We start from the raw sequence: 16,898 nt of genomic DNA, 5'->3' as shown, positions 1-16,898 counted from the left end.
GCTGAAAATTCCCTAGAAATAGGGAAACCGCTCCTGTTTGTATTGCGTCCTCTTCTTCTGACTTCCTTCTCCAGGTGTGGAAAAGGGGGATGTGAAAAGGTCGTTAAAGAGCTTTAAGGTGAAGTTCATTGGTTTCTGGAAGTCAAGAGACTGGGCTGGGTAAGGGGAAGTTGAGGTTTGCAGCGTTTCAAACTAGTTCTGATTATCTTAACTTGGCTTCTGCTAATCTAGACTTTTGTTGACAAAGACTGCCACGGAGCCCTGGACACAATTGCGGAGGAGACAAAACTTAACAACCACCCCTTTTTCGCCTGCTGCTTTCTTTTCTCTTCTTCAGACACAGTGCCCTCCTGTCTTTCTTGCTGTGGAAAAACCCCATCTTTCATCCAGGCCAGACCTCTGCTCCAACAGGCTGGATGGTGTCGTTCAACTGGTTTTAAGAAGAGACTTGAGTTTGAGCCTGAATTCCTCCAATGTCTTGTCTTGGACCTATGAAGTAAGGGTTTGGACTAGTTGATCTTCAAGCCCTTTTGGCTCTAAAATTTTGTGAGTCTCGCTTCAAAATGTTTGCTTCTGTCTCCCAACCTCTCATCCCTTGAGTGCAAGTGCTTTTAGCAAAGTGATGTCATGATAATTGGGTTAATTCAATGTAAAATGTGAACCCTTCACATTTCCAGGGGCTTTTAGGGTTTTATAAAAAGGGGTCACTGGTTCACATGAATCTCTGCTGGGTAAGTGCGTGTGAAAGACTATAAGCTAGGAGGGAGCCTCTAACTTTCTCATGTACTTCCTCCCTTTTACTTGCTCACATATTCTCCACTGGCCACTCCTCATTTTGCAAGACCCCCATGCAACCCCTAAAAGGCTTAGTAAAACACAATGAAAATACAAAATGGAAAGTTTAATACAAGATGGTTGATACTCTTTAAAAGAAGCAGCAGCAGGGTGCCTGCGTGGTATAGTTGGTTGAGCATCCAACTCTGGCTCAGGTCATGATCTCAGGGTCATGGGATTGAGCCCCATGTCGCGCTCTGCACTCCACGGAGTCGGCTTGAGATTCTCTCTCTCCCTGTCTCTCTGCCCCTCCTGCTCGTGCGCTCACTCTCTCTAAAATAAATCTTTAAAAAATAAAAATAAAAGAAGTAGCAGCAGCATAGCAAATCAGTGTGTGACAGTTTTACTGCACACAATCATTTCTAACAAAGGAGATCAGATGAGAGAGTACTGGGGTTGGAGTTGTCCAGAAAAGAATTTGGGAATCAATATCCATCTTGAAGAAGTAACAGTTGGAAAGATGGAAGTCACCAGGGAGAGCATTATGTCAAGTAAAGGTCATGGAGCTCATTCTTTTATTTATTTATATTGTTTTTTACATAGGGTCTGAACTCAGGACCCTGAGATTGAGACCAAGAGGCAGATACTCAACTGACTGAGCCACCCATGTGCCCCTGCTCATTCTTTAAAAAACTATTCACTAGTACTTTATTTTTAAAATAAGTAATATAAGACTGTAGTATAAAATGCACATGCTACAAAGGTTATACAAGGGAAAACTAAGTCTTTCTTCTACTTCCTGTCTCCCAGTCACCTAGTTCTCCTCCCAGGAGGTAACCCTGTTGCAGATACAGGTATGTATCTTTAAATCCAGATGATAGCATACTATACTTACTCTATTCTGCCTTTACAGACTCTTCCATACCAGAACATAAAGATCTGCTTCGTTCTTTTTAACTGTATAATATGCTACCATGTGGATTGGTATGTTTTATTTAACAAGTCCTCTACTGACTAGGGTGCCTGGGTGGCTCAGTTGGTTAAGCGTCTGCCTTCTGCCCAGGACCCTGGGATTGAGCCCCACATCAGGCTCCCAGCAGGGAGGCTGCTTCTCCCTCTTCCTGTGCCCCTCCCCCTGCTTGTGCATGCACGCTCGGGCTCTCTCTCTCTCTCAAATAAATAAATAAAATGTTTAAAAAAAAAAAGTGCTCTACTGATGGGCCTGTAGGTTTTTTGCAGTCTTTTTTTTTTTTTTTCTAAAGATTTTATTTATTTATTTGACAGAGAGAGGCAGTGAGAGCAAGAACACAAGCAGGGGGAGTGGGAGAGGGAGAAGCAGGCTTCCCGCAGAGCAGGGAGCCGGATGCGGGGCTTGATCCCAGGACCCTGGGACCATGACCTGAGCCGAAGGCAGATGCTCAACCATCTGAGCCACTCAGGCGCCCCGGCAGTCTTTTGCTATTACAAATAATGCTAACCTTGTACATACATAATTTAAAAATTTGAGTATGTATATGTCTCATCTCTATTTTTGCTTTGCTGAGGAAAACGATCGTTTGTTTCCTACTACTTAAAAGCTTAAATATGCGACTGTCAGTGAACTCTTCCTAAATCACAATGAGCTACACGTAAAAACACATATTTTATTCAAATATCTAAGGACAAATGGAGGAGAATAAAGATTTGAATGGTATCAAGAGAGAACTCAAGTTAGGATAGGAAAATGTTCCTCAAGAGTGATGAGAGTTAAGCAGTTAATAAGGATGAACACACAGATCTACTTTTGTTTCCTCCTACAACACCACGAAAATGACAGTAATGGGATTTTTAAAGCATGAACCCACAATAATGAGAGGAGCCAGTAGGAAAAACAAAAACAAAAAAAGTAGAAGCTGGAAAGCTTCTACTAAGTTAACCTGGAGAAACCTGAACCCTAAATCCAAAGTGGATAAAGCCGAGGCCCAACCTGATTTATACCTGCCGAATCCCTCAAGTCTCCAAACTTGGTGGCATTAACCCCCCCTGCCACCACCACCCCCCCCCCAGCTGCCCACCAGCGATGCCTAGGAGCCACCTACAGGTTGTACCCTGGGCAGGGATTAAAATAAGAATTTCGAAAGCTGTTTAAGATCTCCAGGTTACCTCCCCCTTCTTCAATGGCTGCACTCTTCCTCTAAAAGAAAACTGAAGTATTTATTCTCCAGAGCAGGTCAAAGAGGAGTCTCTGTATAAACAGGGAGATAAGTGGATTTATGGATATTGGATGCTAAGATTCCCAGCCCTGTTCCTCCATTCAATTTCCAGATCTCCGGCTACCAGGCGTTGACCTTCCAGAGAGGAAATGTGACGTGTCTTCTTCAAGGACTCTGACCAGGCCAAGAGGAAAAGCCCAAAGATACTGACATCAGAACAGAGATTTTTTTTTTAACTGAGATATAACTGACATTGAAGTTTATATTAGTTTCAGGTATACAACATAATGATTCAATATATGAATATATATTCACCATAAGTCTAGTTAACATCCATTACCACACATAAAGAATTTTTTTCTTGTGATGAGAACTTTCAAGACTTACTCTCTTAGCAACTTTCAAATATGCGATAAAGTATGATTAACACCAGTCCCCATGCTGTAGGTGACATCCCTGTGACTGATTTATTCCCTACCTGGAAGTTTGTGCCTTTTGACTCCCTTTACCTATTTTGCCCCATCCCCCTGCCCTGCCTCTGGCAACCACCCATCCAGAACACAGATTTTTTTCTGGCTTGTTCACTGCTCTCTCTCCAGCACCTAGAACAGTGCCTGTGACTTAGTAGGTGTTCCTTAGATATTTGTCAAATGAATGAATGTTCACTGTAGATATTTTTAAATATTCAGGAAAGCACAAAGGAGAACATAAAAACTACTCGTATTTTTACTATCCAGTAAGAACAAGTTCCTCTTGGAACTATGACAAGTTCCTCTTGGTTAGATGATTTGATTTCCAGAGAAATTCTGAAGTCTTTTTTTAGGTTTATTTTTATATTTTTAGTATTTTTTCTTTTTCTTTTTTTTTTAAAGATTTTATTTATTCACTCGAGACAGAGGGAGACAGAAAGAACACACAAGCAGGGGGAGAGGCAGAGGGAGAGGGAGAAGCAAACTCCCTGCTGAGCAGGGAGTCCAATGTGGGGCTCCATCCCAGGACCCTGGGGTCATGACCTGAGCCGAAGGCAGATGCTTAACCATCTGAGCCACCCAGGCACCCCTATTTTTAATTTTTCTTAAGTAGGCTCCATGCCCAATGCCAGGCTTGAAATCATGACCCTGAGATCAAGAGATCAGCTCTACCAACTGAGCCAGCCGGGTGCCCCAAGATTCTGGAGTCTTGATCCTCATGTTCACGTAGGTGGAAATCAGGTGTTTTTTTGTGGAACACCAAGAGACAGTAACATTCATTTCTGCAGTGTGAATTAGGAACAAGTTTACGAAGAGAAAGATTAACTGTTCTCTATTATGCAACATAAAATCACAATCACAAATCCAAGAATTTAGGGGGTGCCTGGCTGGCTTACTTGGTAGAGCATGCAACTCTTGATCTAGGGCTTGTGAGTTCGAGCCCCACATTGGGTGTAGAGATTACTTAAAAATAAAATCATTTTTAAAAAATACCAAGAATTTATTTATTTATTTATTTATTTATTTTTAAGATTTCATTTATTCATCTGACAGAGACACAGCGAGAGAGGGAACACAAGCAGGGGGAGTGGGAGAGGGAGAAGCAGGCTTCCCGCGGAGCAGGAAGCCTGATGCGGGGCTCGATCCCAGGACCCTGGGATCATGACCTGAGCCTAAGGCAGACACTTAATGACTGAGCCGCCCAGGTGCCCCCCAAAAATCCAAGAATTTAAAAACTTACAAATTAAAGGGAAAAAATACAACAAACAACATTTCGAGTTTTCCATAGGTATTTCTTTACTACTGTTCAATTATTGTCATCTTCTGAAGTTACTAACAGGCCAGTGATAGTCCGCTCTAAAGAAGAGAAAGAAAATGATGGAAGACAAGAAAATATAATTCATTGACTTAATTTGATCTATGAATTGGAAAAAAGGTCACCGTTATCAAGTTTAGCAGCAGGACATACCTTCCTCCAGCTCAAAACTGATTTCCAAGAGAATATGCTCGAGAATCTCTGTTCTTGACAATCTGGCTTCTCTCCTCTATTTCATATATTGCTGGAGGTGCTGCAGAGCAATGCTTCTCAAAGTTTAATGGACGCAAGAATCATGCGGGGATATTGTCAAAATACATTTGTGATTCAATAGGTGTGGGGCATGGCTTGGGGTTCTACATTTATAACAAGTGCCAATGCTGCTGGTCTAGGGACCACACTTTGAGTAGCAAGGGTATGCAGATACAGAATAGGAGTGAGCAAAGCTTTAGGGTTAAGGACATAGGTCTTGGAGTCAAGAGACCTGCATTCTTTTTTTTTTTTTTTTTTTTTAAGATTTTATTTTTAAGTAATCTCTACACCCAGTGTGGGGCTCGAACTCACAACCCTGAGATCAAGGGTTGCACGCTCTACGGACTGGCCAGCCAGGTGCCCCAGAGACCTGCATTCAAATGCTGGCTCTACCCTTTCCCATTTGTATGCCTTGGAGACATTAACTTATTTTCTATAAATCTTAGTTCCTTATCTGAAAAATTGTGAGCATCTAAAGAGCAATGCCAGGGGTGCCTGGCTGACTCAGTCGGTAGAGCATGCAACTCTTGCTCTCAGGATTGTAAGTTCGAGTCCCACACTGGGTGTAGAGATTACTTAAAAATAAAGTCTTTAGGGGCACCTGGGTGGCTCGGTTGGTTGAGTGTCTGCCTTCGGCTCAGGTCATGATCTCAGGGTCCTGGGATCAAGCCCCACGTCGGGTTCCCTGCTCCATGGGGAGCCTGCTTCTCCCTCTCCCTTTGCCTCTACCCCGCTTGTGCTCTCATATCTCTGTCACTATCTGTCTCTTTCTATCAAATAAATAAATAAAATCTTTAAAAAAAATAAAGTCTAAAAAAAAAAGAGCGATGCCAATTGTAAATCTCAAAGTATGTTGAGAAAAAAATTTAAAGCAATATCTAACACGACAACAGCTCAATAAATGGCAACTGCTTATATCAATTATGTTGCCATTATTACAAACCTGAATTCTAGTCCTGACATGCTACTATATAAACTTGGGCAAGAGGTTGGCCCTTCTGAGTATCCATTTTCTCATCCATCAAAGGGGATAATAATAGCGCCCACCTCAAAAGGTTATTGTGAAGATTAACATGGGGGAAAAAGTATAAAAAATACTTATTACAGAGCCTACCATATAGAAGGCACTCAATAGAAGGTCACTGAAGTTATGATTGCTCTAAGTCTTGGTTCTGCCCCTGGCTCTGTGACTTCTGGTAAAAGAGAGGATCCCAAGATTGTATTCAACATCACTGTGTTGGTGGGAGGATGGAATAAGCCATAGTAAATGAATGAACTCCTGTAAAAATTTAAGCAAAAGCATGAGAGTCAGAATCTGACCTGAGTTCCAGCCCTAGATGTGCTAATATGTTACTTTGTGATCTTAAGCAAATGGCTTAACTGCTTGGAGCCTCAGTTACTTCATCCACATAGTGGGGCTAATAATACCGACTTCACAGGGTCATGAGGATTAAATGAAATAATGTGTAAAGCATTTAGTACCTTGCTTGGCATACAAAAGTTCTTGATAAATGTTTTCTTTCCTATGCATAGTAATTACATTCAAGATTATTTATTTTTCCAAGGAGGATGGTATTTCCAAAAATATTTTGGTTTTGTTTGTGAGATTCTCTCCATGAAGATTTATTAACTTGAAGATTAAAGGTCTATAAAACTGAACTTCTAAATGTATTCTATTTAATTATACATCAAATATCATTCCAATGCTGAATATTTCATCAGTGGTGTCCCTGGCTATTGGAAGGCAGAGCATGGGGAGGAAAAACGATCAATTAAAAAGAATTTGGTATAACCCTAGAGATCATCTTTGTTTTATTGCCAAGTAGAACAAAGTTTCCAGAAATTTTTTAGAGGAACTAAAGTAACTGACCCAAAGCTTTCCAGAAGAAGCCTTGGACATACTGTTGCCGTAATTCATTTCTCATTACTAAGAGAAGATTGCTACTGCTTTTTCAAGTCTAAATGGTTTTCATCCACACTTCAGTGGAACCCATTTTAAATTAATTTCCTTACTTGCCCAGAATAAAACCTTGCAACAAGTTATATTCTTGTATTTTTCTGCTGATCTTGGATGAAGATGGGTAGATGAAAATCTAACAATAATACCCTTTTCTAGGGCTCAGTTGTTAAGCATCTGCCTTCGGCTCAGGTCATGATCCCAGGGTCCTGGGATCAAGCCTCACGTTGGGCTCCCTGCTCTGCAGGAGGCCTGCTTCTCCCACTGCCGTTCCCCCTGCTTGTGTTTCCCCCTGTTTGTGTTCCCTCTCTCGCTGTGTCTCTCTGTCAAATAAATAAATAAAATCTTAAAAAACAAATAAATAAAAAAATTTAAAAAAAATAATACCCTTTTCTATGTCAATGTTAACTTGGTAGAGGTTTTCTAGAAGATTCTGAAGCCTGTGTTCTAAACATATTCTACCTGGCATAGTCTGTATCTATATGTGCCAAACACAATGTCTGATACAAAGAGGGTGCTCAATATATATTAGCCAAAAGAAAAAATATTTCTTTCATACTGTCCTCCTGCTCCTTCTTTGCTCATGAATCTAGCTCTGCAGGGAAGTGGTTTAATGGAGGCAGGGGGTATCATTCTGAAGCAAAGGTGGATGGAAGGCATCCTGGTCATGAGATGACCTTCCCCACCCCCAAATTGTAGAGAGAGAGACCTCTCTCTATCTAACAAGCATCACATAAACTTCTAAGTGCTTAGAAAACAGGCCCTGGAACCTCGCTGAGCCACCTTTCTATATGTCCGTGTTTGAGGTTCCTATCATTTTCTTAGAGCTGATTCCAGATGCACGGATTTAGGACCCTTCTCCCAATAGGGCTTAGTGATCCATTTAGGCAAGTTTCCTGATGACGTGTGCACATACTTCCTACATAGGGAGTATGCAATTTTTTAAGGGCATGGAGGAAGAAAGGAGGAAAATAGTAAAACATTTAAAACATCATAAAAATAAGTACTTTCTGGGGTGCCGGGGTGGCTCAGTCAGTTAAGCTCCTACCTTCAGCGCAGGTCATGATCCCAGGGTCCTAGGATTGAGCCCTGCATGGGCTCCCTGCTCAGTGGAGAGCCTGCTTCTCTATCTCCCTCTGCTGCTCCCTCTGCTCGTGCTCGCTCTCTCTCTCTCAAATAAATAAATAAAATCTTTAAAAAATAAATAAATAAAATATTAAAATAATAAAAATAAAAATTAAAAATTAAAAAAATAAGTACTTTCCAAATAAAGTTTTCAGTGGTTCTATATCCCAGCATAAAACTTACAATTATTGCTTAGTACTCCCTTCCCATCTTTATCCATGGTTTATATCAACTTTAGTTCTTACAACGACCCTGGAAAGATGGATATTTTATCTTTGTTTTATAAACGTGGAAATCAAGACTCAGGTTAAGTGATTTGTCCATATAGCTAGCTAATAACACACGTTTGCCTGACTCCTTATTCTATCTAGCTCAAGACAATTTCCCATTCTAATGCTTTCATTTTATGTTACTTAACGAAGGCTTTTTGTGTTTCTGTACGCTTATCACACGGATCTCTTCAACAGTACCTAACATTCCATTGCATTCTTACACCTTTGTTACTCACCCACTTCCTATTCTTGGGCATGTAGGTCGTTTCAGGTTTTCCACTGCTGTAAACAATGCTGCTTTATACACTTTTTGTTGTGTTGTTGCTTTGTTTTCTTCTTTTGAATTATTTCCTAGGAGGGTATTACTGGGTAAAAGGGTATAGACATGTATATATTTTTGGCTATTTACGTGACTGAATTGTACAAAGTCATTGCATCTTGAAAGAGAATATTATCTTCCTTCACCATACCCTGTGAGAGGCATAAGGCAAGCCTGGGTGGACTCAGCAATGAAAACAGCCCTTTGTCCCTCTAGCTGCTTGGGGATGCCCCGGGGCCATATGAGACTCCCTGAAAATGATTTATGACATAATCCAGAATAAGATCTCACATGGGATAGTGTGATCCCTCTTTCCCAGGAAAGACTTCCTTAATTAAATTGTCTTTTTCTTTTTGCAGTCACAAGATCAGCAGGTTTTCCAGCAACTGACACTTCCCTCTTAATTCAGACTACAGCTCTCCGTTCCTGTGTTGGGAGAAAGTGTAGTAGCTATGAGAAAGCCTACATTCCACTCTTGGTTTGCCATTCCAAACTAGGTGCAAAAGGGTCAGGATATATTACACCAAGGAAAGGAAGTCCCGATAGAGCTGAAAAAGGTTTTAGAAACAGTCTAGAGGAAGTAAAAGTGAGGAAAAGTCCTACCAGAATAAGAAAGCGCTGTTTCAATGGGTGGAAGGTAATTTTGAGAGATACATTAATATCTCTGCCTCTTAGTTACCTTACATGGCAAAGTACCATTTGAACTTATTGAAAGGTTTAGGCTGAAATTATATGGCACATAAAAGGCACTCAGATGATAGCTGTTGTTATTATTAATAAGCACGTAGCCATAGCAGAAGTGCAGTGGGCATTGTGGGAGAAGACAATGAAGGCAAACAGAACTGGTTGGGCTAGCTCTTCCTAGTCAGGTGACCTCAGGTAAGTTTTAATCCTCTTTGAGCCTCAGTTTCCCATCTGTGAAAAGGAGGTTATGAACTTACCTACAAAGTTTGTTTTATAGCCCAGATGGGAGCTTGTGACAGGCAAATAGTAAGTGCTCAATAAATAGGAGATATTATTATTTTTTTAGCACTGTTATATTTTTTTGTAAGTAGGTTCCACACCCAGCGTGGAGCCCAAAGCAGGGCTTGAACTCATGACCCTGAAATCAAGACTTGAGCTGAGACCGAGAGCCAGACGCTCAACCGACTGAGCCACCCAGGCGCCCCTGGAGGTATTATTAATTCACAAATCTATTGATAAATGTGATCAACTCTGCTCACTTTGGCAGCACATATACCAAAATTGGAATGATACAGACAAGATCAGCATGGCCCCTGCACAAGGATGACATGCAAATTTGTGAAGCATTCCGTATTTTTCTGATTTAAAATAAATCTACATGGGGGCGCCTAGGTGGCTCAGTCGTTAAGCGTCTGCCTTCGGCTCAGGTCATGGTCCCAGGGTCCTGGGATCGAGCCCCGTGTTGGGCTCCCTGCTCTGCGGGAAGCTTGCTTCTCCCTCTCCCACTCCCCCGCTTGTGTTCCCTCTCTTGCTGTCTCTCTCTCTGTCAAAAAAATAAAAATAAAAAATAAAATAAAATAAAATAAATCTACATGTTTATTGAATTAAAAAAATAATAAATGTGATCAACTAAGTCTTCCCCTATATCAGGGGTTCTTAAACTTCATTGTGTGTAAGAATCACCTAGGATCCTTGTTTCAGGTGCAGGTTTTCAGGCTCCCCCTCTCCCCAGGAAATTCTGTTTCTATCCTTTTGGTATAGGGTCTGGAGATCTGAATATATAACTAAACTCCAAGGTGATTTATGTTGCCGGTAATCCATGAACCATACTTTTTGAGAAGCACTGTCCTATGGTCTCAGAGAATAAAAAGAAAAAAATGTTTTTCCCATCATGAATACACCATAAAAACTCTATAATATACAGATGTAAAATTAAAGAGATCCGAATATTGAATGATTCTATTTTTAAGATGACTTGGGGCGCCTGGGTGGCTCAGTCGGTTAAGCGTCTGCCTTCAGCTCAGGTCCTGATCTCAGGGTCCTGGGATTGAGCCCCGCATCAGGCTCCCTGCTCGGCGGGGAGTCTGCTTCTTCTTCTCCCTCTGCCCCTCCCCCTGCTTGTGTGCTCTCTCTCTCTCTCAAATAAATAAATAAAATCTTTTTTTTTTTAAAGATGACTTATATAGTTCTTACCTATTTAAAGGCTTCTGAATCATCCTAAAACAACATCTTATTCTTTTAACACTCATGATATGGATGAATGTGTGTAAACACTTCTTTCTCAGAGTCATTTCAGTCCCTTGTAGGAAACCTCTCTCCCCTCTGCACTGGGGGCCTTAACTATTTCCCCCTTGGAATGTTGACACACATCACGATTTCAGTCTTTTGTTGTTTTACATTTTGTTTGTGCCTTTTATTTCCCCACCTGGACTTTAAGTCCAAAGGCAGGGACCCATGTCTTTTCTGGTTCTCTGTCTTCACAGGCATCTTGTAAAGCCTTTGTACATGATATGTGGTTCATAAATATGCTTGAATGGGGGCACCTGGGTGGCTCAGTCGTTAAGCGCCTGCCTTCAGCTCAGGTCACGATCCCAGGGTCCTGGGATCGAGCCCCGCATCGGGCTCCCTGCTTGGCGGGAACCTGTTTTGCCCTCTCCGACTCCCCCTGCTTGTGTTCCCTCTCTCACTGTGTCTCTCTCTGTTGGATGAATAAATAAAATCTTCAAAAAAAAATATGTTTGAATGAATGCAGATATATTTAACTGTAGACTAGTTCTCACTGATAAATTTTTTACCACAGGAATGGCTCAGAATTATAGCTGTGAAGGGTGAGCTACTGGGCTTTTTCACGTTTAGAACCAGACAGAGCAGGGTACAGATCTCAGGCCTATGAAAGAAAGTGCTAGAATCCCTCTGAGCCTGTTTTCTCATTTGTACAGTGGGAATAATTTACCTTGCAGAGCTGCTGTGGGGATTAAGTAAGACAGTGCTCACAAGGTTCCTAGCAAAATGCACAACACCTGAGTTCTCTTTCAATGGTATAACTGCTTATTCTTATTATCATATCTAAAAGTACCACATTAGAATAATAGATGCAACTGCCATAGACATCTGTCTTCAGATATAAAATAATAAAACCACTGATTCTCTCTGAGCAAAGCTGATATTTTCTCTTTTTTTCCCTCTCTTTCATTTTATTTTTTTAAGGTCTAGCCTTTTCAGCTTTAAGTAACAGATTGTCCAGAGGTTTTCTATGGATTCCCTATAGAGATGGAAAAGGACACAAAGCAGCCATTTTACCAGTCCCAGGCTTTCACCCAGAGCAGTACAATCAGGGTTTAAGTTTACACTTCACAAACCTCCTCTGTTCATAGCCATGATTATTGTGACCTTTCTCCCATACTAAGGAGCAACAAGCACCCAGAATGAAGAATATGCATCCTACCTGCAATGAAATGCAGGCACTTCCAGCTTTTTCTATTACAGAGAGGAGATTTAGCAGTCCCAGGAATGAGCCGGACGCTGGGATCTCCCATGCAGGTCTCAGGGATGTGAGAGGAAGCGACACAGGAATGGCAATCTGTTCGGTGTTACTCTTTTAAAACATTGCCAGTTAAGTATCAGAGATTCTATGCTATGGAGGAAATAACACGTACAATTTTGAATAAAAACAGTAATTACAGATTTATTTCTGAAGGCAAAAAATTGAAACACCTAAGTATCTAAGAATAAGGTAGATGGTGGTGGGTAAATAAACCATGATATATTCACTTGATAGAATGGATAAGCAGTCACTAAAAATATTTATTTAGACATATTTCCATGTGGAATAACATGGAAGATGTAATAATATGTGGATAATGATTCTGAGTACATTTTAAGTAAAAAACAATAAATTTTAGTATAGACTCAGAGCTTTCTCCAACTCACCAGTAATGCAGACAGAGCCTTCCCGGTCCTGTCTGCCCCTTAGAACAGCCAATAAAAAGCCTGTATTTAGGTGGTGGGATGGTGATGTCATTGACAATCCGGCCAATCTCTCTGACGATTATTTGCATAGTTTACTTCTCCTAATCCAACGGAACCCAATTTCTTTTAAGAGGAGCATTGAATGGAAATGGAAATCTCTAAAAGAAAGGGAGGAAAATTACATTAACAAAGGGATATTTATAATGATGTTGATATCAAAATACAGTGATGGAAATTATATCTGGTCTCAGTAGAGAGTACTTTTACCTTCTAAGCAAAGCATTCTTCTTAGTATGTTAAATCTCACAAGAGCTGACCACTATTACCCATTTGATGTTTAAAATGTTTTTTAAAGAATTCCTACGGTGTAGGAAACAGAATTTTCTTGGATAATCTGCAAACTTCTTGCTAATGGCATAAAGAGAAGCCTTTTGAAAAAAGAAAAAACAAACTCTACTCTATGTTTACCTGTTGATCTGGCACTTTACCCTCTATAATTAAAGCCTCTTCCGTTTATCAAGCTAATTGAACTGGCTGTTGACAAGGGAACAGGATTCCATAACCCTGATCTTTATCCTTCTTGTTTATACACGTACTGGTTTGGCAAATTTGATCCTACCAGGAGTGCCCGCTTTCATTAGCCTAACCGGGATTTCCTTTCACAAAAAGCATTAAGCTTAGTGAAATAATTATGCTTTTTTCATGGCAGACTGGGGGCTTAGATAAGTTTGCTAATTATTTTTGTTTCATTTAGGTTTACTGAGCACATCTATGTGTCAAATGTCTTCATGTGCATTATCTAGTTTTATCCTTAGGATAACAGTGTGAGGATAGATATTATTAGTGCCTATTTATTGATAAGAAAACCAAGGGTGAGAGGAGTTAACTGGTTAACCAAAAACACACAGGGAGTAACAGAACTGGCATTCTTACATGGATGTTCTAACACCAAGACCTGTGTGCTTCCCTCAACACCATGTTATTTATTTATAATTAACTAGTGGTGTCAAAGCAGAATGGAAAATGCTACTCTTACATACCAAATATAATCTCTTGCATTGGGAATCTGCAAATTTTTGTCTTATCTTGAGCATCAAAACATACTATGTGCCTGGAGCGCCTGGGTGGCTCAGGTCGTTAAGCATCTGCCTTCGGCTCAGGTCATGATCCCAGGGTCCTGGGATCGAGCCCCACATCGGGCTCCCTGCTCCGCAGGAAGCCTGCTTCTACCTCTCCCACTCCCCCTGCTTGTGTTCCCTCTCTCCCTGTCTCTCTCTCCCTGTCATATAAATAAATAAAATCTTTAAAAAAAAACATACTATATACCTGTGTTCTTCCAAAGAAGCCTAGAAAAATAGAATGATCGATCCTTTCAACAGAATTTCAATCAAAGTCCTTTCAAGTTCTAGTTATCTTAGGTACTCAAGAATTTACTACGGCTAATGAAAATTTGCCATCAGCTTCAAACTGGCAGTTGCAAGTCACACAGTTCTCTTTATAGAATTCCCACCCAAACTTCTTTGGCAGTAGTGTATTCATTCTATAATATGACCTCAGAGAAAGTTGGAATGAGTGAGAAACAAGGTTAGAACACTTGAAGTGGGATGTGTAACACTTCTGAAACTGGATGACATCTCTGATAATAGCTAGGGCCCTCAGTCTGTGCCAGGCAATGCCTAAATGCTTTACATTCCCTACCCAACACCCTATAAGATAGGTTCTGTCATGATCCTCACTCCCAAATTAGGAAACTGGGGCATAAAGAGGCTGGAAACTTGGCCCCAATCACATGGTGAGGGGAGAACAGAGCCAGGATCTGTCCCCAGGCAGTCTGGCCACAGAGTCTAGAGCTCTTAACGTCCACTATGCAATACTGCATCTCCAAAATGGAATAGACAGCATTAACTGATTTCATGAAACGCACCACAGACTTTTTTGTTGACCTGCACGACACCTTACTAAATATGGCCACAAATAGGAAATTTGGCCATCATGCTATTGTGTATGATAATATAATAGTCAGTTAAGGCCAACTTCGACCTACTATAGAAATATGGCATAATTCAAATGATAATGGTCTCTGCTTTCTTTTTTTTCTTTTTTAAAGATTTTATTTATTTATTTGACAGAGTGACAGTGAGAGAGGGAGCACAAGCAGGGGGAGTGGGAGAGGGAGAAGCAGGCTTCCCGCGGAGCAGGGAGCCCAATGCGGGGCTCCATCCCAGGACCCTGGGATCACCACCTGAGCCGAAGGCAGATGCTTAACGACTGAGCCACCTAGGCACCCCTGGTCTCTGCTTTCTTAAAACCTCACAGTGACTCCCTCCACTTTTCTTCCAGCTTCCAGTCAGGTCATGAACGCGTGCTCACCATTTGCCCAAGGCTACCACTTACCTCCCAGCCTAGGACTTGCCCAGGATCTGTAGGGGTCCCTACACTTCTTTAGAGCGAGTCAGGAGTCAGGTAGGAGGTAGCAGACTATTCTGCCTGACATTCAGCACATGGGAATCTGCTCCCACTGGTTCTGCTTAGTCCTGCCACGGACTTCACTGGCGTTCTGTCTTTCCCTCATCATTGAAAATGCTCACAGCAGAGTGCTAGGGAAGCTTTGTGTTTCCGCGTTGTGCCCGATACCATGTAGTGGATGTAGGGGGTGGTTCTGTGTTCCCAGCCCATCCTAAATTCCTACCTTCTAAAAATGGAGCTGCCTAGTTTAGAAAGTAGCTGCCTCACTGAAGTAAATTCTTAACAACTTAGGCTCTTCTAGGATACACATTAAAATGAGTGGTTGGAATGGGAAAATGACAGTCAGGAAACTCATAGCCTGGTAGGACTGAGGCAAGACTAGCATGACATGACAGGTATAAAAGCGATTGGTAAACTATAAAACACTTTAGGGATCGTCACTGTGACTCACAGACTGAGTGGCCCCTTCACTATAGTCTAAGCCAATGAATGGGTCTCAGATGTTAGCTTGCAACAGAATTACCTGGAGGGCTTGTGAAAACAGACTTCTGGGGGTTCCGGGGTGGCTCAGTCGGTTAAGCATCTGACTCTTGATTTCAGCTCAGGTCGTGATCTCAGGGAACTGGGATCGAGCCCTGTGTAGGACTCCACGCTCAGCGGGGAGTCTGCTTAGGATTTTCTCTCTCTCTCCCTCTGCCCCTCCTCCCTGCTCTCCCTTTCTCTCTTAAATAAATAAATAAATAAATCTTAAAAAAAAAAAAATTAAAAACCCCAGACGTCTGGGCTCTCTATTTCTGATTCTGTAGGTCTCGCTGGTGTCTAAGAATTTGCATTTCTGTCAAGTTTCCAGGTGATACTGATGCTGCTGGTTCTAGGACCATCCTTTGAGAACCATTGGTCTAGGCTGCTGGGTGGGCAAAAAGCATCGTATCCATAGTAAGCATACGGTAGACACTCAGATGGAGTTGTTATTACTCTGCTCCATATCTTGGTAGCCCCAATATTTACTCTCTTCTGCCTCCAGATTACTAGCACAGTTTGGCTGAGATTCAGGGGGAAAAAAGGTTGCATTCCTTTTTCTTCTCTTCCATATGTACCAACCTCCTGCCATTAACACTCCTTCTTATTTAAAAGCCTTTTCATAGTTTGCATTATTATGTTAAATAATTTAATACTTTCTAATTTCTGAGCATAAAGCTAAAACGCATACGAGATAGCTACTTAAAGTGGGAGAAGGGGTGAAGGGACAGATGATCACCCCCTCCCTCTGCATTTGCAGCTCTGCATGTAGGCATAGGTTTGTGTTTCAGACCATGCATCCTGGAGGGGATCAGTATCTCCCTCGCTGAAGGGCTCTACACACGTAATGTGCAAAGTCAGAGCAAAATGCACTGATGATAAACATCTCTACCTCGCCCCCTCCCTGCCAAATAAAACGAGTGGGTGGGGGAAATCCCGAGAGAGCCTTTTCTGGGGAGGGTCCCGCCCACCCCTGCCAAGACCGCGTCGGGGGTGGCGCGCCGCCCCGCCTCTACTCCGCAGCCGGCTCTCTGCAATGCCAAAACGCAGCAGCAGAGCCCTCCAGACCTCTCCTGGGGGACCGCGCGGTGCAACCAACCCTAAAAACGTGGCCGCGCGACGCCCCCTCAGCCCTCCGGGCTTCCCATTGGCCCGTTGCTGTTGTCACTCGCTGCTTGCCTCGCCTTCCCCCTCGCGGGCGGAGGCAGCGGGCGGGGTAGGTTGCGCGCTCGCCGCTGGCTCGGGCCGCGGTCGCGGCTTTGCAGCAAGCGGCGCGGCGGGCGGGGAGCCGGGCGCGCGGCCGG

At 42.1% G+C, this 16,898-nt stretch overlaps 1 protein-coding gene and 1 non-coding gene across 2 annotated transcripts in view; one reads left to right on the top strand and one right to left on the bottom strand.

Moving 5' to 3' along the window:
• DSTYK (dual serine/threonine and tyrosine protein kinase) overlaps positions 1-12,259 on the bottom strand; it is a 61,330-nt gene extending 49,071 nt beyond the window's left edge. Inside the window, exon 1 of the mRNA XM_032422191.1 lies at positions 12,086-12,259. Coding sequence (XP_032278082.1) covers positions 12,086-12,176 — 91 coding nt within the window. The 5' untranslated portion in view covers positions 12,177-12,259. The remainder of the gene's footprint in view (positions 1-12,085) is intronic.
• LOC116643613 lies at positions 9,892-9,998 on the top strand. Its single transcript, XR_004301578.1, has one exon. It is a non-coding gene; the product is annotated as a U6 spliceosomal RNA (small nuclear RNA).
• Positions 12,260-16,898: the final 4,639 nt, after the last annotated feature.

The sequence above is a fragment of the Phoca vitulina genome, unplaced genomic scaffold (assembly GCF_004348235.1).
Source record: "Phoca vitulina isolate PV1807 unplaced genomic scaffold, GSC_HSeal_1.0 scaffold26, whole genome shotgun sequence".
NCBI lineage: Eukaryota > Metazoa > Chordata > Mammalia > Carnivora > Phocidae > Phoca > Phoca vitulina.
This window is presented reverse-complemented; position numbering and strand designations above follow the sequence as displayed.